The 23,907-nt window shown below is 50.8% G+C and overlaps 1 protein-coding gene across 1 annotated transcript; it reads right to left on the bottom strand.

Moving 5' to 3' along the window:
- Positions 1-2,753: 2,753 nt before the first annotated feature.
- CCNF (cyclin F) lies at positions 2,754-23,571 on the bottom strand. The gene is made up of 16 exons (XM_021712467.1): positions 23,422-23,571; positions 22,292-22,398; positions 21,110-21,177; positions 19,681-19,874; positions 19,218-19,271; positions 17,455-17,559; positions 16,780-16,857; positions 14,884-15,035; positions 11,945-12,109; positions 10,140-10,263; positions 9,628-9,808; positions 9,174-9,261; positions 5,828-5,927; positions 5,535-5,662; positions 3,901-4,070; positions 2,754-3,235 (listed from the first exon to the last, which is right to left on the bottom strand). Exons 4-16 carry the CDS (start codon positions 19,792-19,794, stop codon positions 2,754-2,756), a joined length of 1,941 nt encoding a protein of 646 aa, XP_021568142.1. The 5' UTR covers positions 19,795-19,874; positions 21,110-21,177; positions 22,292-22,398; positions 23,422-23,571.
- Positions 23,572-23,907: the final 336 nt, after the last annotated feature.

Below are 23,907 nucleotides of genomic sequence, written 5' to 3' on the forward strand. Positions count from 1 at the left end.
AGACACCAGCTCAAAAAAAAAAAAAAAAGGAAGGGATGAGCTGCCTTGCTGACCCCAGGGTTACCCAGCACAGGGTCCGGCACACAGAGGAAGAAAGTCACTGGAGGAGGTGAGGATGATTCGTGTTAGAAAGTGTTAACACATGAGGTGATGACATCCAGGGAGGTGTCAGGTGAACAAGGATGAAGCTCACCTGGGCAAGGTGGCCCAAGGTGGAGCAGTGTATACATGGATAGGGAGAGGTGAGCGGCGGGTGATGGAGTCCAGAGTATTGCCAGAGGTCGAGGAACAGCAGTACAGTGTCACAGGAGGCTGTCTCAGGAGTACGCCATGGGCCACGCATTGCTGCCAAGGCCTATGTAAGTAGCCATAGCATGGGGAGAGGACAGGGCCTTCAGTGATGCAGGGAACACCTGGGAGAGGATGGTGGGGACAGACACTGGCTGGGTGGGAGTGAGGAGGGTAGCAGCGCCCAATGTAGTTGGAGATAATAAGAATAAGCACATTCATGAGACCAGCCTGGGCAACTCAGTGAGACCTTGTCTCTACCACAAATCACAAAAATTAGCCGGGCGGGGTAGCATGCATCTGTAGTTCCATCTACTTGGAAAGCTGAGGTGGAAGGATCGCCTAAGCCCAGCAGGTCGAGGCTGAGGTGGCCGTGAGTGTGCCACTGCACTCCAGCCTGGGCCACAGAGTGAGACTCTGACTCAAAAATAAATAAATAAATCTCAGGATAGCTGCAGGGAAGACAGACTTGTGTTGGGGGGTTGTTACTTAAAGATGGGAGAGGCGAGCCCATTTCGTAGTTAATAGGAAGGAGCCAGGCAGAGAAGAGGAAGGGGACTGGGACCCAGGCGGAGCGGGCTCCTCTGCAGCAGTGGGGAAGGCCAATGGCTGCCCTACCTCCCATATTTTTCTGTGACATAGGAGGGGCGGGGGAAAGGCTTCAGTCAGCACTTAGGAGATGCAGGGAGATCCCACAGCAGTCAGGTGGTGCCACGTCCCTAGAGGTCTGGTGGTGATATCCTTGCCTGGCTCCCTCCTGAGGCAGAGCGGGGGCTTGGTCCCTAGGGTTGGAGCTAGGGCCAGAGGCTGCTGGGGATGTTTCCCCTGGAGTGGTATTCTCCTTCAGGTACAGGCTGGAAAAAAGCAGGAAATTGAGTGCATCCAGAAGGTGGGATGCTGACAAAGGAGCCCACGGACAAGGGGTTGAGGCAGTTAAGGGATGCACATCACTCACTTGCCACTATCCTCATCACATTTAATCCTCACAACACCCCTGTGAGGTAGGTATCATCACCCCATCTTACATATGAGGAAACTAAGGCTCACACATGCCCAGGGCACACAGTTGACAGGACAGGTCTACAATTCCAATATCTGGGATCTCCTCACCCCAACCATGCCCCACCCAGGGTGGTCAGAATTCTCTTACAGTAGTAAAAAGACAGCTGCCACAGGACATCAACACACTACAAGCACACATCTCTAATCCCTGTATTTCTGGTTCAAGAGTGTTTGGGAAACACTCCGGGCTAAGTGGTTCTCTCTTACATTTCTGGAGGAAACAAAAGTGTATCGCAGTGGAGTATGTCAGTGGGTAACGCCACCAGGAGAGAGGCCATGTCAAGGGCCCAGATTGCAGGTGCTAGGTGGTTGGCTCCAAGGCTCTCTTTTCATGGAGCTGAGTCTCCATGGCTGGCACAAGAGGGCGGGGGCACTGCCTTCTCCCCATGGCACCCACAACAGATCCACAGTTGAGATCAAGCAGGGGCAAGGCCTCTGGGTTTCTTTGTTCTTCTTAGTCACCTCAGATGTTACAAATGACTTAACATTTTTTGGCTAACCTCTCCAGGAAAGGTCTTTTTGCATAAAGAGTGTCAGGACAGCATTGAGGGGCTGGAGTCTGATTTTTTTTCAGTTGAGCCTAAATAATGTTGGGAATCTGTTGTTTTGGAATTTAATACTCTCTATTTTACATTTTTCTTGTTTTCATCATGAAAGAAGGAAGTCTAGAAATAAAGACCAGAACAGAATGGCCCAGAACTTCAGTACAAAGATGTTCATGCAGATACTTTGCTGGGACACAGACAAACTATTCCAGGAAGAGGGACAGAGTTCTGAGATGAGCAGAGTGCCAGAAGGACAGAGCCCACGGTCAAGACAGTCCATGTTGTCACGCTGTGTGGTCCATGCTGATGTGCAGGGGCATGGGTTTCCTTGCCATGAAAGCCACCATCCAGAAGGGAGTGGCCATGCAAGGTCAAGGGGGACAAAAGGACGGTGGTGGGCTCAGAGCTGCCAGTTGTCCACTGGAGCCTCAAACCAGAGAGATGCAGGCTGGGGCTCAAGTGGTACCAGGCTACATGGGCTCTATGTATTCTGAGCATGAAGCAGTCAGCTCCTGGCTTCCACGGAGTTGGGAAGACCAGAACACACATGGGCTTATGTTTCCAGAGACAGTGAGAGATGGGAGGGGACAGAGAGAGATGGGAGGGGACAGAGACAGCTTTCGCATGGTGTGGCATAACTGCTTTGAAGCTAAACTTTCCAAAGAGAAGAACTGGAGCTTTTCATTCTGACTTAGACATTCTGACAGCTTGCATGGGACTCCCCTGGAGAAGCTTGGTAGCCAAAAGCAACATTCTCCTGCTCTCTGTGCGACAGCCACCTGGAGCCTCCACAGCATGCATCTGCAGTGCCCCCCAGCCCTCCCGAGTAAACATTCACTGCGGCAAACACGCTGACACTCACAGCTTCAGAAAGCCCAAGTTCATGTCTTCTTCCTCCTCTTTCTCACTGTGCATGGACAGGCTTTTCCTCTTTACCTGTTGCTGGGGAACATTGCTCTCCAGGGGACTTGGGGGACGACACTGTGAACACGATTTCTTGGCCTGATGGTGGCAGGGCTGTGTGTTTGAGTTGCTGCCCAGGGACAACCCTGAGGTAGGTCGGGACGGGCCCCCTGAGCCATCCATGGAGCTTGTGGGACTTGCACTGCTGATGGAGGAGTACCCTGAGGTCGTGATATCCTTGCCTGGCTCCCTCCTGAGGCAGAGCGGGGGCTTGGGCCCTGGGGTTGGAGGTATCTGGGCGTTCAGCACCAGGCCGTGTGGGTCCTGGTGTCCCTCGTCCTCCAGGCAGGCTTCCTCATCACTTGATTCCTGGCAGGAGTGTTGTTCTGGGTCCAGGTAGACCACGGTGACATCGAGGATGCCACTGGGAGCTGTCACTGCAGAAATGTTGGGGGAAGGTCACACCACAGCCCAGCACCAAGGGAGACCCCCTCCCCGCCATCAGGTCCCTGGCAGCCCAGACCAAATATCCTCCACCTTGCCACAGTCCCCTCTGTTGCTTTCCTTTGGGTAAGAAGCTGTGGGTGACATGCCTCTGTTGAGCTTGGAGGAGTGCCCACTGTGACTCTGAGGACGGTGAAGAAAGACAACAAACTGGCCACTTTAATTCCGAGTGGACACTAAAGCAAGCAACTGGAAAACTGACACTCGCCCAAACTGACTTCCTGGGGAGGGTATGGGGGAGGGGACCCCTGCCTGCGGGTGTGCATGGGGCACAGATCTCAGCAGGGAACTTGGCAGGGGGGCCTGTATACCATGTGAGCACATCGCAAACAACATTCTAGGAAGGTCTGATTATGGACTCCAGACAGTGTCTCTAGCTCCTGGGTCTTGATGAGGTCCTACCAACACAGACCCAGCTGGAGCTGGAGAGGTTTGGCCTAAATCCACTCCTTCCTGTGGTGTTTCAAGGGCTTTTCTACAGGGGAGGAGCTGGCCTTTCCCAGCCCTCTGCACACCCTCCTCCTCAAAGTGCTGGGCACGGGGCCAGATGCCAGGAGGCCCTCGGGGTGAGCCACCGTCTGCACAACCTCACACTCACCATCACCCTCCTTCTCGCCTTCGCTCTCCTGGTCACCCTCATAGCCAGAGCAGCAGTCCAGGCTCCAGTCCAGGAAGCTGCCCAGCAGTGTCTCCTCCTGGCTGGACAGCTCTGCGGTGGGGGTGGTGACAAAGCTGCCCCTGTTCTCCTGGAGGCTGTTCTCCCGCTTCCTGCAAGGTTGAGAGGAGCCCAGCGAACCATGGTCACAGGCGGCAGTGTCAGGAGGCCCAGCCTGGTCCTCTGCACCCCCCTAACCCCTGTCCACCCTGGTCCCCAGGTTCAGTACTGTGTGTTCGTGAAAGTTCTGCTAAGTAGAAAACATCAATGAAGCCAGAACAGGTTTAAGCCCTGGAGGTCAGGGCCTAGCCAGATGGAGGAAGGGTGACTCAGGTACAATCAGGCCCGTCTAGTCGTGAACCCTGGCCCTCCATGGTCAGTTGTGGGACCTGGGCCAACCACTTAGAGCCCCCTGGAACCTGGCAGAAGGAAGATGGCACTTTCCAGAGTGTTGATTAAATAAGGTACAGGCAGTGCTCGGCATGGGCCTGAGTCTGGGAGAAGTTGCTATAACAGGTGAGCCTTTCTGCTTCCTGACCCTAGGGCAGGCAGGGGCGGGGAAAATAGAACCACCCTACCGTTACCTGTGGGGCCCTCTCTCCTAGAAGACTTGTCAGGGCTGTGGAGGGCCTCTGGGAAGCAACTTTAACACAGGCTGGGCACACGGCTGGGCCCAGGGACCCCCACCTCCTGGAGCAGATGTGTGTATGTGTATGTGTGTATGTGGTAGACAGCCCTGTCCCTGGATATTCAGAATGCTGTCTGTAGAGTAAGGTGTAAATGGTGGCCCTATCAGGAGGGGCCCAAGTCTCCTGCATTTAGCACAGTGGAAGATGCAGTCATACTTCTCAGGAGGCAGGAGCAGCAGGGAATTAGGCTGTTTCTGTACCTACTGCTTCCTCAGGGATTTGCAAGAGTTGATGGTCCACTGCTACGGGCCCACTCCCCACAGAACACTCAAGGAGGTAGCATGGCCTGGTCCCATATTGTGACAGGGACCACCCACTCACCAAGTGCCTCAGGAAGCTCATGGGTACACACGGCACTAAGAAGTCACAGAAGCAGTGCCAGCAACATCAAGAGGGCTCTGCTTATCTGGGCTTTGCAGGATTAATAGGAGTTCTCCAGGTGGGTGAGGTGGAGAGGGGGAGTTATCCCAGGACACGGAGATAGGAGACAGGGCAAAAGGCAGACATGGGTGGTGAGGGAGGAGACAAGGGAGTGGCGCTGAGGATGCTGAATGGGAGTGACAGCAATAATGTGGGACAGAACGGCCTAGGACGGCACATGATGGACATGGGCCAGGCCAGAGGCTCAACTGTGTTCAAGATCACCTTCCTTCAAAGGGAGCCAGGTTAGACAAAGAGAGGTAGCAGCCTCTGAGAAAGGAGCACGGGGCTGGAGGCTGAGGTGGAGCCAGGCTGAGGCCAGACTGCCTGGCTCACTCGTAGCTGCAATTCATGTGGGGTCTGCTGCTTCTCCCCGAGGAGCCCAGAAGCCTCGCCCTCCATTCATGAGGGCTTCAGGCTGGCACATGGACCAACATCCACTGCAGCCTTGACACAGGCCTTGCTCACCGTTTGGTCCTTCTTCCAGAGGGAGAGCTGAGGAAGGCGTGGATCTCCCCTGTGCTGAGGAAGGACGGCGGGTCTGGGCTCTCCTGTTTTACTCCTAACGCTGCACACAACTGGCTGTAGCTTAGCACCTGAGGGAACGCCAGAGTCAGCGGGGTGGAGAGGCACTGAGCGGGAGGCCCATCCTCACCCAGCGAGATGCCCAGGTGACCAGGGAGGGGAGGCACCTCTTCCTTTGGCCATCCCCACTCCGGTACCCCAGTGAGATGCCCAGGTAACCAGGGAAGGGGAGGCACCTCTTCCTGGCTGATTTCTTCATAGCGCTTGTCCTCAAATCGCTGCTTTACAGCCATCAGTGAGACTTGCCTATAGTCCTTGGGGGTGTCATCGTGGAAGCTGGAAACGGACATGTAGGGTGGACACGTGAGGGACTCCACCCCATTTAGCCTCAACTCACTGAAGTGGGAAGGGACAGCATGCTTTCAAAACAGCCCGGGGTGAGAATGCAACATGGCACAGTCACTATGGAAAATAGTCTGGCAGTTCCTAAAGTGGTTAAACATAGAACTACCCCAGGACCCAGCAATTCTCCTCAGGTATAGACCCAAGAGACATGAAAACCTACGTTCACACAGAAATCTGTACAAGATTGTTCAAAGTAGAATTATTCACAATAGCCAAAAGGCGGACACAGTACAAATGTCCCCCAGTGGATGGGTAGATAAACAAAATGTAGTCTAGCCACACTATGGAATATTACTCAGCCATAAAAAAAGGAATGAAGCACTGACACATACTACAACACGGATGGACCTTGAAGACATGCTAAATGAAAGAAGCTTGGCACAAAAGAATGCATATTGCATGATTCTGTTCACATAAAATGTCCAGAATAGGCAAATCCATAGAGACTGAAAGCAGATTAGTGGTTTTGTCTAGGGCTAAGGAAGTTGGGAGAATTGGAGGGTATGGGATTTCTTGTGTGGGTACTGAAAATTTTCTAAATTTGATTGTTGTGATGTCTCTGTGAATATACTAAAATAAACTCTGTGAATATACTAAAAGCCTGTTTTTGTTTTTGTTTTTGAGTGAAAGTCTCAATGTTGTCCAGGTCATGCTCATGGCCATCACTGCCTCAACCTGCTGGGCTCAGGCGAGCCTTCCACCTCAGCCTTCCAAGTAGCTGGAACTACAGGCATGTGCCACCACACCCGGCTTATTTTTTTATTTATTGTAGAGATGAGGTCTTGCCAAGGCACCCAGGCTGATCTTGAACTGTGGGCTGAGGCAATCCTCTTGCCTCTGCCTCCCAAAATGCTGGGATTACAAGTGTGAGCCACCGTGCTGGGCCGAAAAGCCTGCTAAGTCGTATAGTTAAAGGAAATTTAGTATGTAAAAAAAATGTTTCCAATTTATCTGGACTGAAAAAAAAACTTCTTCAGGGGAAAAAGAATAAACAGCCCAACAACTTCTGGTAGCCAGTGTCAGATGACAATTTGTGCTCCTATTATGATCAAAAGTGGGGCTGGATACACACTGCCCCTTTGATTATCACCCTCATTCCTTATCCAGCAGGTATAGGGTCCAGCACTGCAAAAGAAAACAGTGTGGGTAAAAGCCATGCCAAATTGTGGGAGATGCTGGCAGGTTTCCATGCTGGAGCACAGCCGGGAGGGAAAGAAACAGCAAATGGGCAGGAGCAGGGGCTGGTCAAAGGGATTGAGAGAACTCTGGAGGGTGCTGCTCTTATTCTGAAGTTGGAGAGGGAGGTCCTGGGTTGGCATTAGCGGAAGGGATATGCTCAGGGGTAGCTGCCATGGTATTCCAGGTTCAGCCAGGGGAGGTCAGAGAGGACCAGACGCCAAGATGTGTGAGTGTGTGAGGAAACTGCATCAGACCTGAGGGTCATCAGCCTGCAGGATGGAGAAGCAGAAACAGACTGGCCGAGGCCTCTGCTATGGTGACCGGCCTCGTCCACCACAACTGGCTTAGTCATGCTGCCTCAGGCTCGGATCAGAGGTCAAGGTTAAGATGTGGTCTGAGCCGGGCTCGGTGGCTCAGCCTGTAATGCTGCACCTTTGGGAGGCTGAGGTGAGTGGACTGCCTGAGACTGCGGGTTCGAGACCTACCTGGGCAGCGAGACCTCATTTCTACAATAAATCAAAAAATCAGCCGGGCGTGGTAGTACATGCCTGTAATTCCGGTTACTTGGAAGGCTGAGGCGGAAGGATCGCCAGAGCCCAGCAGGTCGAGGCTGCGGTGGCCGGGAGTGGCCACTGCATTCCAGTCTGGGCGACAGAGTGAGACTCCAACTCAAAAAAAAAAAAGATGTTATCTGAATCTTGGAAGTGGTTATGTCTCCCAGGGAGAGTCTGAGGAGTGGCAGAAGACCAGAATTACCTGGCCTCTTGGGGTTGAGAGACCAACACTGAGGCCACATGGCCTGGAGAGGGACACCGAGGTACCCCAGGGAGGAAGGGGTTGGCACACTGTGGGCTGGAGAAAGGTCCGGGGGATTTGGCCAGGGGAGGTCACGGTGGGAGGCCAGGGAGACAGGCACCGAGAAGTGGGAGGCACAAGTCTGTGCAGAAGCTGAGGAGGGAAGAGATGGCCAAGGGGGCTGCAAGCTCAGCCCATGTGTGTCCTCTGCGCCCCTCCTCATCCTGACTTTCTACTCACAGCCACCAGCCTGGGCTGGTCTGCTCTAAGGCCCTAGTATGGCTTTCCTCTTTGCCTGGGACCCAGATGCCACCCCGCTCCATCTCGTCTGCCTATGCCTGCTTTCTTTCTCTCCTGCTCTGGCACTACTTGACACCCGTATTCATCTCTGTTGTCCTGGCCTCTACCCAGTGCCTGGTCCATGGCAGGGGCCCCATGAACTGCTTGTAATGAACCAACACAGGCTGACAGAAGCCACCCAGGAGGGTGAAGGTGCTCAGATGGGGTGAGGGCTAGAGCAGGCACAGGGGCAGGTGGCAGGAAGCCCAGCCAGGGGTGGGATGGGGCACAGAGAAGCACGATGGGCTTGGGTGGTGAGGGGCCCCTCGCCTGATGGCTCCATCTTCTCAATGAGACAGAGGTTCTGTCTACCCCAGCAGCAACCTCAGAGGCAGCAGCCTATTGCCAGAAAAGGGAAAGCAGTACATATTTCCAGCTCTGTCATGTGGTCTCGCTGCAACCATGACACTCAGCCCTTGTAGCCCACAAGTAGTCACAGAAAAGATGGAAACCAAGGAGTGTGCCAATAAAACCTCACTTATGGAAACAGGTGGTGGGCCACATTTGGCCCAGGGGCCTCTGTGCCCACGCCTGAGCGAGACAATTTGTCCTATGCTGAAATTACCACGAGTCAGGGAGATGGCCTCATTTTTTCTACCATGTTCTGCTGCCTATGGAATGAGGTGTGGGTCAGGAGGAACTGCTGAACACATCATATGTGAAAAAAGTGTGAAACGGGAAATGCAGCCCTGGAGTTGTAACACGCCAGCTCTGAGGAAGGCGTCTTGCAAGAAACCCACTGTGGGGAGATGTGTGTGTGTTGACTGACAGTGTCATAGGAGGAAGTCAATGCCCTCAATGGCACTCCGTCCTACCCACTCTGGCCAAGTCTGGTCAGAGAACTCACTTCCTTTATACACTCACCATTTTTTATGAAGGCTCAGGACACATGGCAGGAGGTCTTCGTAGGAGAAGCCGGTGAGGTCCCACAGCTGAGTGGTCCAGGATTGTGCTGAGAAGGAAAGCAGATCAGGGATGCAGGGGCTGTTGTGACAGAAGTCCTGCCACTACTGCCCCACAACTCTGGCAGTTCTGGTATGGAGCTTCCTGAAGCTCAGGGTTGGAATTCTCTTAAAATGGCTTTTAAAAGACTCCACATAGAGAGCACGCACAATCGCGGTCAGAAATCTGGGAAACATTTAAGTGAGAGCTGTCTCTTTCCTTACCACCCACCCCACCAACCCCCACAGAGAACTAACCCTCCAGTGCATTCCCTTCTCCAAGATAGATGGACACAGGTTTTTACTCCCAACATCCCCCTTCTACTGGAGCATTTCCCCTGATACCAGGAATCCCCCAGGGAAGGGCCACTTCTTACTCTGCCCATGTGTCAACCTGGCCAGGAGCAGGGCTGCAGCAGCCAGGCGGGCCGGGGCATAGGTAGACAAGCTAGTGTGCAGCAGGGAGAGTTCACAGAGGAAGCTGCACAGGTGCTGGGTTCTTGGTGCCACGGGGACCAGCGTCAGCAGAACCTCCTTGTAATCAACCACAGTGGGGACCTAGGTAGACAGGAGGCAGGCATGGGATCTTAGCACTCAGAGGGTCCCTCCAAACCATGCAGTGTCATGCTGTGGCATGGGTCAGCACAAGGTCTGGCCTGGATGACATTCACACAGATGCCCTAATTCAGGGCCCCAGGGTGTACGATGATGTGACGTAGCCACAGCCTCTTGCTCTGTGGCTTTGGGCATGGCAGAGACAGCTGCCCTCTGGGTGTACGAGATCCTTCCAGAGTGGGACAGCTGGATGCCCACTGCTCCTCCTGTCCCTCTCATGCCCTCCAACACAGTGACAACTGTGATTAACAAGGGCAAAAAAACCACCACTTACTCGAATCTTCCCTTCCAGGGCAGAGACGATCTCGCCCATCATTCTCACTAGGTCCTCATACTTGTACGTGTTGTCCGTGAGCCACACAGCCTCTCGGATCGTCAGGATCTCTTTACTGATGAACCTGGAACATTGAGAAGGGGTCTCAGCATGGAGCCCACTTGCTGAGGCGGAAGTGGGGCTTAGGAGGCCTGGGGCTCTTGAAGGTTTCAAGGTAAGCAGGGAGTGACGGCTTTAGCTTTGGTGACAAAACAAGGTTACACAATGGACCCAGCTGCCTATAGCCAATGAGGGGAATAAAAAGGGGAGGCCGAGGTGGGAGGATCGCTTGAGACCAGGAGGTCAAGACCAGCCTCAGTAACATAGCAAGATATAATCTCTACAAAAATAAAAGACATAGCCAGGCAAGTTGACACACATCTGTAGTCCCAGCTACTCAGGAGGCTGAGGCAGGAGGATCCCTTGAGCCTACAAGTCAGAGCCTGCAGTGAGCTATGATCATGCCACTGCATTCCATGCATTCTAGAACCCTGGGCGACAGAGTAAGACCTAGTCTCTAAAACAACAACAACAAAGGGAAGGAGGTCAGAAGGTACTGGATAGAGGAATTAGAGCTACAAGGCAGAGACAGAGTTAGAGTGGCAGGGCCAGCCAGGCACAGCGGCTCAAGCCTGTAATCTCAGCACTTTGGGAAGTGGAGGTGAGAAGACTGCCTGAGTCCAGGGGTTCGAGACCAGCCTGGGCAACTTGGCAAGACTTCATCTCTACAATAAATTAAAAAATTTGCCAAGCATGGTGGTGCACGCCTGAAGTTCCAGCTACTTGGAAGGCTAAGGCAGAGGGATCCTCTGAGCCCAGGATCCTCTCAGCAAACAGTCCCTGAAGGTGCCTTTCCCTTGGACTAGGACCATTCTATTTGCTGCTCTGTCCTGAGAACTCTGCAGTTTTTATATTAGCTTGACAAGGGGGACAGGAACACAGGGACCACATCTGCAGGCACAAGACTGCAGATGCCAAAAAGATGAGATGCAAGCTGGCCCTGTGCTGGAGACCAAGATGGCCAGTGTGGAGCAGGACATGTACTGCTCTAAGAGCTCGGGTGGGGGCATCTCAGCCTTTTGTTTGAGTCAAGGTCTCACTCTGTCACCTAGGCTGGGGTGCAGAGGCTCAAAGCTGCCTCGAACTCGTGGGCTTGGGTAATCCTTCCACCTCAGTCTCCCAAGTAGCTGGGACTACAAGCACACGTCACCATGCCAGGCTAATTTTTATTTTTTTGCAGGGACAGTGTCTTGCTATGTTGCCCAGGCTGGTCTTGAACTCCTGGCCTCAAACAATTCTCCCATCTGAGCCTCCCAAGGTGTTAGGATTACCGGCATGAGCCACTGCACCTGGCCTAAAACCATTTTTCCTAAAGATAGTGTCAGACTTTATTCAAGGGCACGGTCTCTGCCGAGGCATCTGTAGGGGATGTGAGACCCTCTAACTCCAGGATAGTTGGTAACTCCGGTGACAAGACTTGAGAACTCGACCTCAGAGAGGTACAGCAACTGTGACTGTGCCTGCTAGAGTGATGCCACACTCTGGGCCCTAAGACTACATGCCAGGACAAGCTGCCTGGACATAGGCGTCCTGCAGAGTGGCCACCTACACACTCAGCTCCACACTCCATGGTCTAACCAGGTGGGTGGGACACATACAATTTATGTCAGTCAAGAACGAGCGACAGACACGTAAAGTACGGGTGCCCCAAGAGCCTGGGAAAGGCCAGCACATCCCTGCTCTCCAGGTCACAGGGAAATTCTCACCGGGTGCAGATGACCATACAGGCAATGCCTAGCAGTTGGAGTCTGTACCGGGGCACCAGTCTCCTCCGCAGGTACCGGTCCACACATTCCACAGTTAGGTGAAGGCACAGGCTCGTGAAGTCCTTCATGGTGGCGACTTCCACCAGCCAGTCGATCAGAATGTACCTGTGGAAAGAGCACCACCCCTGAAAACGAGGGCATGTGTTCTCAAAGTGTCCCTGTCTCCAATTTCTGCCTGGGCCTGGCTGGGCCAACCAAATGAACTGGCTATTAGCGGAACTGTTGGCGGAACCCAGGCTGGAGACACCATGTTGCAGGAAGCTGGGGAGCCCTGTGGGTCCCAGCCCCCAAAGCATGCCCCACGTCCCTCGACTGTTCCTGGGAGGCTGCTGGGCTCACACTGCTCTGCACTCGGCCTCCCTTCCCAGGCCCACACGTTCCCAGTGCTCCCAAATGCAAGCACTTTGGGGTTTCATCTTAGCACAAAGTGAAGTCAGCCCTCAGTTTCTCACGGCACAGGATGAACCCTGACCCTCAGGGCCTGCAGGTAGTGGGGAAGGTAGGTTGTGCACTAGGGCTGGGGTTGGACCACAGGCCCCAGGTCAACAGAAAAGTCACTCAAAGGTAGACAGAACTTTGATTCTTCTGCAAACCTGAACTCCCCTGTGGGACAGCTCACTCATCTGGGTCACTGCTCACAGTGCTCTGCAACGGAGCAGAATCAGGCCCCCAGCTAAAGCAAGAGCCACCAGGCCCATGCATGGAGCTCTCATCTTCACTTACCCAGAAACCTGCTTGACTGTTAGAGGGGTGACAGACAAGGTCTCAGTCCACAAGGGGGCTGAGGAGAAGGGGAGGAGCAGATAAGCCTCTATTTTCCTCCAGAATGAAGAGCATGCAAGGCTCAAGTGTTTAAGGTTTAAACTGGACACTACTGTGAACAGACTAGAAAGCGCCCTGAAGCAGATGGATATAACAAGCTTAATGATCTGATTTCTAAAATAGACTAAATAGGCCAATGTTTTTGTTTGCCTGTTTGTTTTTTGAGTCATAGTTTCACTTTGTCGCCCAGGCTGGAGTGCAGTGGCATGCTCATGGAACACTGCAGCTTTGATCTGCTGGGCTCAGGTGACCTGTCCGCCTCAGCCTTCCAGGTAGCTGGAGTTATAGGCATGTGCCACCACGCTCAGCTAATTTTTTTATTTATTGTAGAGATAAGTTCTCTCCAAGTTGTCCACGCTGGTCTCAAACCCCTGGGCTCAGACAATCCTCTCGTCTCCGCCTCCCAAAGTGCAGGCTTTATACACACTGTTACTGTGCCCAGCCAAAATAGACCAATGAGTCAATGAATTGTAGACTTTAAATTGGTTAAACTTATGTAAAAATAGATAACCTACACACATAAAATGAATAGCAACAGTAAAAAGCAAAAAAAAACAAAAACAAAAAAGCAGACAGACTAAGAGGGTTAGAAGGTATTATCAAGGCTGGGCGCAGTGGCTCATGTCTATAATCCCAGCAGTTTGGGAGGCCGAGGTGAGAGGATTGCCTGAGCCTGCAGGTTCGAGACCAGTCTGGACAACTTGGCGAGACCTCATCTCTACAATAAATCAAAAAATAAGCCGGGCATGGTGGCGCGTGCCGGTAGTTCCAGCTACTTAGAAGGCTGAGGCAGAAGGATCGTTTGAGCCCAGCAGGTTATGGCTGCGGTGGTTGGGAGCGTGCCTCTGCCCTCCAGCCTGGGTGACAGAGTGAGACTCCAACTCAAAAAAGGTGTTATTAGCATATTCCTTCCAACAGAAAGCAGGAAGGGCTGAAAGGGAAGGATATAGGGTGGGACTGCCACTCCACAGGCATAGGACACAGAAGCACTCCAGCTGGGTGCCATTTAACATGGGGGTAATGGGGTCAGCCTCCCTGAGGCTGTGTGTGTGAGTGAATGTGTGAGTGACAGATCAAGCCTCTGGGGTGGGGGGAACGATCACTTTTATTTATTTAAAATTTTGAGCCGAGGCGAGTGGATTGCCTGAGCCCATGGGCTCGAGACCAGTCCAGGCAACTTGGTGAGACCTCGTCTCTACAATAAAAAAAAAAAAAAAAAAAAAAATTGCCGGGCATGGTAGCACACATGCCTGTAGTTCCGGCTACTTGGAAGATTGACGCCGGGGTGGCTATGAGCATGCCACTGCACTCCAGCCTGGGCAACAGAGTGAGACTCCAACTCAAAAAAAAATCTTTTTGTTTCTTTTTCTTTATTTGATCATTTTCTAAATCTGTGAACATTTACTGAGCACTTGAGTACTTACTATGTGCTTGGTATTGTTTGCTGGAAGGGTAGCCAGAGGCTGCCCATTGTAAATCCAAATTGTATCATGTGTAAGCTTGAGGAATTAGTCACATTTTCCATTTTACTCTTTAACGTGTTCTGTGACCTAGTGTAAAAGCTGGTTATCTCCAAACCTCAGAGGAAAATGGACCCACAGGAAGATGCAGGTCACAATGGAGTGTCACAGCAGCTGTCCCAGAGAGCAGGGCTCCGCAGGGCTCCCGACGGCCACTGACTTCCACACAACACCCTGATGCTTGCAAAGACGGGTCATAGAGAAGACTGTGTTTTGGCTTCAGATATGAATTCTACCGTTTTAGAAAGACGCTTAAAGCAGTTCAACACATTCTGTGGCACAAGAAAAGAAAACTGGAGAGACTGGAAGAGGGTATTTTCTTCCTCAAAATCCTGGATAACTTAGGTATTACTGGTTTTAGAAAGCATGTGTACACGCAAGCACACACACACAAAAATGAGGGAGCTGGTGGGTTGATTACAGAATATCACACTGCCCCGTGACAGGGGATTTAGGTTAAGCAGAAACAGTCCCCTTTGCCCGAAGGTTGGCTGTCACTCTGCCAGCTGATCAGAAGCTCTGGCTCACATGCCTCACCTCATTGTATCGTTGAGTCCCTTCTGCACAGAGAAGACCTGCTGCTTACTGACGGCTTGGGAAGCCTGGAATAGCTGGCAGACTATCTCAGTGGAGGTTTTTGCTTCTAGTCCAAGCTGGTTTCCATTTGCACAGGCTTTGGCTAATGACAGCTGAGGAAGGAAAGACCATGAAAATGAGAAAGAGGCAGCAGCCATTCTGGGACTTTCCATTTCCAAAGCAAAGGTCCATCCAGGTAGAAAACATCTATTTATATACTTTCTAAGTAACCCTTCTCAACATTCTGGAACAAGTATGGCTAACATTTTTAACTCTTCTTCTTTTTTGAATAAATAGCCTAGGCAACATGGTGAGACGTCATCTCTACAAAAAATTATCTGGGCATGGTGGTTCATGTCTGTAGTCTCAGCTATTTGGGAGGTTGAGGTGGGAGGGTCACCTGAGCCCAGGTGGTTAAGGATGTGGGTGATCTATGATCATGCCATTGCACTTCAGCCTGGGTGACAGAGTAAGACTCTGACTCTAAAAAAAAATAAAAAATAGTGAGACCCTGATAGAAGTTGAAAGCCTTAGTAGATTCTCAAGTAAGAGGGAATAAATTCAACTAGTTAAAACCTGCTGGGCTCAGGCGATCCTACCACCTCAGCCTTTCAAGTAGCCGGAACTACAGGCGCACAGTACCATGCCCAGATAATTTCTTGATACATTGTAGAGACAAGGTCTCACCAAGTTGTCCAGGTTGATCTTGAACCCCTGGGCTCAGGTAATCCTCTCTCCATGGCCTCCTAAAGTGCTGAGATTACAGGCTTGAGCCACCACACCCGGCCCTCACTATTCTAACTGATTACCCTGAACTTCTAATAGAACTACATTGTTATATTTCTTGTAAATTTACTGACGTCTTCTCAGACATGGACCCCATGATATTCTGACACATCTGGCTAGACCATCTACTGGTTTGTGATTTCTTCCCTAGTGTTTGAGCATGGATGACACTCTGCTACCCACTTGGCAGGGCAACAACAATGAGTTTCTCCCCACTTGGCAAAAGGGGGCTTTCTTTGGTTTGTTTTAATGAAAGACTTCTTTACAGCAGCAAGGGGAGAGAGTATAGTGAACAACTACTACAAATCCTGGACTTTCTGGTTCTAGCACAGATGACTTGGTGAGCAAATCACATGACAGGCAAGGGGCTAGCAAGCACTGGAGAGCGTGCCACATACCCCTCTGCTCTCAAACAGCCTCAAGTTTCATTGTCAAGATAAGTTTGACTTATAGCACTATTTTCATGAGTGGTGTGAATTCTGACTGTAGGTGTAGCCCATAAGCACTTAAAGATGAGAAGGCTGGCTGCTTTAGAGGCAAGGGAGGATGGCAGAGAGAGTGAAGCATTTCCAGGCTCTTCACCCTGTGCACCCAAGAGTTAAACTCCTTTACGATCTGGCTCTAGTGCTAGACAGATCTTTTTTTTTTTTTTAAGTCAGAGTCTCACTCTGTTGCCCAGGCTGGAGTGCAGTGACACGCTCGATGGCCACCACAGCCTCGACCTACTGGGCTCAAGTGACCCTTCTGCCTCAGCCTTCCAAATAGCTGGAACCACAGGCATGTGCCACCACGCCCAGCTAATTTTTTTTTTTTAATTTATTGTAGAGACAAGGTCTCACCATGTTGCTCAGGCTGGTCTAGAACCCCTAAGCTCAGGCAAGCCTCTTGCCTACGCCTCCCAAAACGCTGGGATTACAGGCTTGAGCCACATGCCCAATCCTAGACGGATCTTATTGTATCCCACAGTCCCGACTTCCAGTGTCAGAGCCCAGGAAGTCTTGCACCAAGGTTAAAAAAGGCCAGCCCCCCATGTCATCCTGCTCCCCACATCACTCCAGTCTCCCATGTTACCTGTGCTTCCCAGCAGCCTTTGGCAGCATAGTCCCTGAGTTTCCGGAAGCTGTGGAGGCATCGTCCAGGATCTGACATCTGTCAATGAAAAATCACTGTTTTTTTTCCTGAGTCAGGGCCTCACTCTGTTGCCCAGGTTGGAGTGCAGTGGCATCATAGCTCACTACAGTCAGGCTCCTGGGCTTAGGCAAGCAACTCGTTCTCCTCAGCCTCCCAAGTAGCTGGGACTACAGGCATATGCCACCACACTAGACTAATTTTTAAATTTTTTTATAGAGATGAGGTCTCACTATGTTTCCCAGGCTGGTATTGAACTCCTGGGCTCAAGCAATATTCCCACCTTGACCTCCCAGGGTGCTGGGATTATAGGTGTGAGCCACCATGCCCGGCCTACTGCGTCGTTATATGGTTGTATGCAAGTTCTTCTTGGGAAACCTTAGCACCAAAGCCCAGAAGGTCCCTGACTATCTAGCTCTCTATCTTTTATGCCCCAAATGATGGTGTCATTTTTGGGGGCACCAACAGCTGCTGGCTGACCAGTGGCTCCCAGGACTGAAAGGCCAGGAGCTGTAAGAGGATCCTCCCTTTTGCTGATGGAACCTCATCCAAGGGCCAGTTTAGAGACCATGCCTTCGGCCAATGTCATTCCTCCTCTCCCCAACTAGGTCCACTCACATCTGTACTCCTTTCACTTTCCCAAAGAAGGTACGAGCTGGTCAGACATCCCTGATTAGCGGACTCTTCAAACAGGTCATGGGCCTGCTGCTTCTTATCTTCATCCTGGAATAAGTTCAAGCACAGTTGATTTTTTTTTTAAGAGACTGGGTCTTGCTCTCTCACTCAGGATGGAGTACAGTGGCATGATCACAGCTCACTGCAGCCTCAAGCTTTTGAGCTCATGCGATCCTCCTGCTTTGGCCTCCCGAGTAGCTAGCTGAGACTATAGGCAAGTGCCACTATGCTTGGCTGATTTTTTTTTTTTTTTTGAATTGGAGTCTCTCTCTGATGCCCAGGATGGGGTGCAGTGGCATGCTCACGGCCACTGCAGCCTCGACCTGCTGGGCTTAGGTGATCCTTCCACCTCAGCCTTCCAAGTGGCTGGAACTACAGGCATGTGCCATCATGCTCAGCTAATTTTTGTTGATTTATTGTAGAGATGAGATTTCGCCAAGTTGCCCAGGCTGGTCTCGAACCCGTGGGCTCAGGCAATCCTCTCACCTTGGTTTCCCAATGTGCTGGGATTATAGGCTTGAGCCACCGCGCCTGGCCTTGGCTGATTTTTTAATTTTTTTTTTGTAGAGACAGGGTCTTGCTGTGTTGCCCAGGCTGGTCTCAAACTCCTGGGCTTTCAAAGTACTAGGATTACAGGTATAAGCCACCACACCCAGTCACAGTTGATTCTTACTCCTTATTTAACAGTAGATTATTCTACTAACCATTCTCTTCCCTCTCCACACTCCTAAATAATCACACGCACGCCTCTTGTATTTGATAGCATGAATTAACTAAATCAGAGTGGAAATGACTTTTCTAAAGATATACCATTCGACAACTAATGAGGAGTGTGAACTCAGAGCTGGGGCTGCAGAGGCCTTTCTTTCCTCTGGGATGAGGTTTGTGTTTGGGCTGGGCCTGTGGGATCCCCAGCTTGGTTTTGAGCCACTCAAGGGCCTGTTCTTCACACCTGCTGCCAAAGGAACCACCCTGAACTGCCTGGACAGTGCCAGAGGCTCTTGGAACTTTTCCTCTCAGCATTCCTCTCTGATGCTTTCGCCATGCTGGTTACTAGAAGCCACTACTGTTTCTAAATTTGCTGCAAAAGGGGTTCACTCATCACAAAGCACACTGGGACATCAAGAGTAGAAAGTTCTGTGTGAATGGCAGGAGAGGACCACCATAGCAGAGCTGTTAGACAAGTAAGCTGGCACCATTTGTTCAGTTGCTCCTGCAATCTACATGGCAATTCTCACTATCATCCAGGAGCCAAGCCATAGAACTCAGTCTCACATGTAGTAAGGGTGGAGCCAGGATCTGAGCGTGTGGCCTGGGTCACATACCACCTAGCTCTAAGAGGCCCCTCCTGGCAGGACTTGGCTTTTGCTTTGGGCCCCAGACACCCAATTTTTTTTTTGAGTCAGAGTCTCACTCTGTCACCCAGGCTAGAGGGTAGTGGCATGCTCACGGTCACTGTAGTCTCAAACTGCTGGATTCAGGCGATCCTTCCACCTCAGCCTTTCAAGTAGCTGGAACTATAGGTGTGCGCCACCATGCCAGGTTAATTTTTTAATTTATTATAGAGATGAGATCTCACCATGTTGCCCAGGCTGATCTCGAACCCATGGGCTCAGGCAACCTGCTACTCTTCATGTACTTCCTGGATATCAGCCAGCGATATTTCTAGCAGTGCCAAGTCCAAGTGTAGTGAACAACGCACTCACCTCAAAAAGACTTAGCACTCTGCCCAAGCAATGCAGTATGGATGCTCTGTGACTCTTTAAAAAAGAGAGAGAAAGTGTGATTACCAGCAGAGAGAACTGCCAGGGAGCTGCCCTTCCCCAGTCTATGTGTCCTCGGTCAGTGCTCATGGTCCTGCTATCTGGCCTCCTGCCCTGCAGAGGACCACTCCTCGATTTTAGTCTTCAGCTCTAACTACTGTACACAGCCTCAGGCCTTGTGTTTCTAGCTGTCAGCACATCTCCCCAGAGCCCTGCAGTCCACCCTGGTTCTACAGCCTCCTTTTCTCCTACCAGGTCTCCCATATCTGCACTCTCAATTTTCTGCTCCTCCACTTCCCTCTGGTTCCTGACTTCCCATGGTCACCAGGGCCTACCCTCAGGGTTTGTCTGTGACCCAGGGTCCAGCAGGTAGACTCACAGGTGCTGCCCTCTCACCAGGACTCACTCTCTGCAGCTGGCACTCTGCCCTGAGGCTCTCGTGAACCACGGCCTTGCAGCAGCTTCCAGACACTGACCACGGTGGGCGGATGAAGAGCCAGATGAAGGGTGCGGCACCCATGTTCAGGCGCTCAGCGAGACTGAAGAAGCAAGAGGCCTTCAGGCCATTTACTTCTGCACGGGCCTCGTCAGACACAGACACTGTGGGATGGACAGAGCAGAATCCTGGGATATCTCTCAGGGATGAAAAGTGGAAAGTTCTCCACAGTCTTTTCTGGAAAGTCTAAAACCTTAAGGCCACCACAGTGCAAAATTGCTGGTGTTTTAGAGGACAAGGGCCCTCCAGGATAGCGGCTTCTTCCTCTTCTACCCCTACTTTGTTAAGGTCTAGAATGGGCAGGTTTTGATGCCCCTGCTAGGGTCTTCCCAGAAGCCCAGATTCTGAAGGTCAGGGGAAGGAGTGCCCCATAGAGGCTTCATGCCCCAACCTCCCTCCAGCTGGGAAACACGGCCTGCCCCTGCTAATGAGTCTGGGGTGGAGGTTCTTTTGGGGACAAGAATGTTCTAAAATTAGACAGTGGCAATGGTTGCACACTGAATGTACTAAAAACCATGGAATCACACACTTTAGATGGATGAATTGTATGGTGTGTGAATTATGTCTGCAAAGTGCTCTGGAAGGGAGGGAGATGGCAGGACCTCGGCTCTTCTAAGCCTGGAGGAAGGGTGACCTCATAGTCTCTCGGTCGCAACAATCCTGTCAGTTGGCCAAGGGCAGGGACTACCTCCTAGCAAGACACCAGATCTTTTAGAAGTAGGAACACATAATGGGCTACACCCATCTTTATGTGTTTTGGGAGTTGATATTAGACCATGGGTTCAACCTTTGGGGTGCTAAGCAGAAAAGCAGGAATTAGTAGAAGGAAAGGCTGCATGAGGCTCATTCAAGGAGCACCCGGTCTTTGGGGAAGAAGGAATCCAGGCACCAGGCCAGTTCTGACCTGCTTGTACCTGCTTCATACCTGTGTTACTGACACCCTGTGGAATTAGGCAGTTGACCTCTGCCCCAGAGTTCCACAGAGGATGGCCAAGGAGAGGAACTGACGTGTATCCATGGGCTTCAGTGATAACTGGACAGAGGGCAGGATCCAAGTAGCCCCCTCCTGAGTCTCTAGCTCAGACCCATGCTTTGTCAACCAAAATTATAGGGTTTGCTAAAAAAAGAGGTGACTCTGCATAACCTACAGTCAGAACATGACCAATGAGTCCCTCAGCAGGATACATCTGGGCATAAGTTCCTGAGCAGGGACAGGAAGGCAGACCATCAGATATGGCAAGAACAGCAGCTGAACTGCTAACACCGGGAGTGTCTGTCGACAGGGTCAAAGGCTCATGCTTATCTAAAGGGTAATCACCCAAGTGGGATGAGGACTTACGGCCTTCATTGTAGAGGTAGGCTATGCCCAGCTTCACAGCAGCTTCAAAATTTCCCTTTTCAGCAGCCCTAAAACATTAGGAACATAAAACATCACACTATTTGATGCCACAAAAGTTATGAAGCACACAGCACTCGAATACAGTATCTATTTTCTGAATAGAAACTTTTTGTAAAGAAATATAGCCAAATACGAATTATCTATCACATGCTATGACACAGGTGATCCTTGAAAACATCAGGACCCATGAAAGAAGCCAGTCATAAAAGGTCACATATTATATGATTCCATATGAAATGTTCAGAATAGGCAAAACCACAGAGATAGAAAACTGATTAGGAGTTGCCAAGGGTTTCAGGAATTGTGGAGTGACTACTAATGAGTACAGAGTTCTTTCTTTGAATAATGATAATGTCCTCAAAATAGAGAGTGGTGACGTTTGCACAACTCTGAATATACTAAGAACCAATGAGCATATGGGTGAATTGTATGGTGTGTATGATTATGTCTCAATAAGAAATACATACATTTTATCAAGAAGCAGCTCAAACGTGGACAAGGCAACATGGCCGTCCTACACTTGTTGGCCATCTTTCTGGATTTCTGGCAACTCAGGTGAATGAGGGCCAGAGTGAACCCCAGTCAGGAAAATCCCCTTCCAAACTGTGGGTTTCTTAGTTTGTTAAATGAAGAAGTCCAAGCTGAGTCTGGTCCCAGGAGCGGCCTGCCTAGGACCATCTGCACACCCGGACGGTGGACTGGTTGGGGGCCTACAGGTCCCAGGCCTGGGGTGGGATCAGCCAGGGAGTGAAAAGCTGTAGGACTGAAATCACATGGCTTTGACCAAAGGAAAAGAAGGTTGAGTGAAGTTTCCACAGGAAAGTGACTTGCATAGGGTCATGTGGGAATGGGTCATAGCCCAAGGGCGACCCTCTGGAGGCATAGTAGGCCTGAGTCAGTGGTATAGAGAGGATGACCGATGACACAGCCTGCTGAAAGTCGTGTTGCTCAGTAGGTGAGGTCTACAGTCCCAGTCACTTGCCAGGGGATGAAGCAATGCCATGGGACACAGCAGCAGGGTAGCAGGAAAATTGTTACTGAACCAGGTCTTGGGACACGGGCTGGTATACCAGGAGGCCCAAAAGCAGGAGAAAACTGAGCTGTTCAAGGGAGCAAAGATACCTTTCAAAAAGCTTCAGGTTCTTTGGAGAAGGCCACAGCTCCTGGAAACTGGCACATGCCCACACACTGGCATGGTTGTCCACCAGGTACTTCAGGTGGGAATGCACCTACAGAACAATGGAAGCCAGGGGTACATTACTGAGGGATCACCTGTAAGCCCCATTCCTGAAGGTTTTTGAAGACAGGACATAGACATAGGGTGGTCTCCTGTCTTTCTCCTGATCCCAAGTAGCAAAGGACACCAGTCTCTGTGTATAAAAGTAATAGTTGCTTTGAATAGAGAAAAGAGCCTAGAAACGAGTTTCTCTGAGGTTCTAAAGGGGGTTGGGGGACAATGGTCCTAGAAGGGAGAAACAAGCACCCAGGTTGAGAAAGCGGTGCCAACACTTCTGCAGAGGTATATGCCAGCAAGGGTTGGGGAAACTCAACCTAAATGGGGGAAAACAGGGCAGGGCAGAAATCTGCTTTGTGCTTCTCGACCTGGAACCTGCTAGTGGGAGCGTGGCCTAAGGTCACAGCAACTTGAAGGAAAGACTGACACCCGTGATGGCTGCCTCTGGTAGGACAGGAGCCTGTGCCCTGGGCAGATATAGGGCCAGCACTCTGAGCACAGGTAAGCATTTTAGGTGCTAAAGTTTCCACTGCCACTGGAAATTCAGCACTCCAGGGCCTTCATAAAGTGTGTTATTCCTGCAATGGAGGTGGCTTTGGGAGTCAGGAAATGGGGTTCTTGTTGGGATTTTCCCACGAATTCACTGTATACCCTAGGTTAAGTCAAAGTGAGGCTGTAGTTCCAATATCTAGAAAATAGCTCCCAGAGTCCATTTCAGTGTTGAATGTTACATGGGATTTATTCTCAAGAATATATTTTATTATGTTAAATTCAATCTTATTTCTTAAGGGATGCAAATGTTACTGCCATAAAAGGGTACTTTCTCTGTCAACATTGCAATGAACAGAGGCTCAGTGTGCTGTTCCGATAACTGGAACAGGAGCATCGTGGAGAATCTAGTAACAATATCATTCTTTTTTCCTCTGCCCTTCTTTGTAGCCAAAGTTTAGTTCTGACATTTAAGAACACAAAGCCTTGATGGTACTGGGGCTGACATTATTTTCATCAGGGGACTTACAGCTCGGACGGCGAGGATGTCCCCAACAGAAAGCCATTTCAGGATGTGAAAGAGCACATCTTCGGGGAGATTCAAGATGGTTAGGTTTCGGGGCCTTCTTCTTATTCTTCGCTTTGTGGGATAACAGAAACACTTCGCACACCTACAGTGGACGACTTAAGAAAAAAAACCCAGAAGTCTCAATAAGCTTAAAAGGTATATCTGAAGATGATCTAATGGTTACTATCCCCTGCTCCACAAAAGAGGAACTGACTATATTTCTAGTCCTGAACAAAATAAAGGAGTAGCATTATACACATTATAGAAGACATCACCATTTGTTTAAATATTCATCAAATATTTATGGTGAATAGTAAGTATAACATAACTTGGCTATTGGGAAACTTTCTGATCTAGAGCCCCTGTGACAACCAGGAAGTAGGAAAAGTGGTCAATGCTAAGGACAGTTTTCCTGGCACTTCACTCTCAGGAAAGCCCCCTGGACCC

Source organism: Carlito syrichta, unplaced genomic scaffold (genome assembly GCF_000164805.1).
Source record: "Carlito syrichta isolate Samal-C Ts95f unplaced genomic scaffold, Tarsius_syrichta-2.0.1 Scaffold303292, whole genome shotgun sequence".
Taxonomy (NCBI): Eukaryota; Metazoa; Chordata; class Mammalia; order Primates; family Tarsiidae; genus Carlito; species Carlito syrichta.

Excerpts from the sequence above, each read along its gene's own strand:
- CCNF (XM_021712467.1), bottom strand. The coding sequence starts at position 19,794 with ATGGGTGCCGCACCCTTCATCTGGCTCTTCATCCGCCCACCGTGGTCA. Across the intron at positions 19,272-19,680 it reads CAGAGTGCCAGCTGCAGAGA|AGTCACAGAGCATCCATACT; the intron begins GTGAGTCCTGGT and ends TCTTTTTTAAAG. Across the intron at positions 15,036-16,779 it reads AAGGCTGCTGGGAAGCACAG|CTGTCATTAGCCAAAGCCTG; the intron begins GTAACATGGGAG and ends TTCCTTCCTCAG.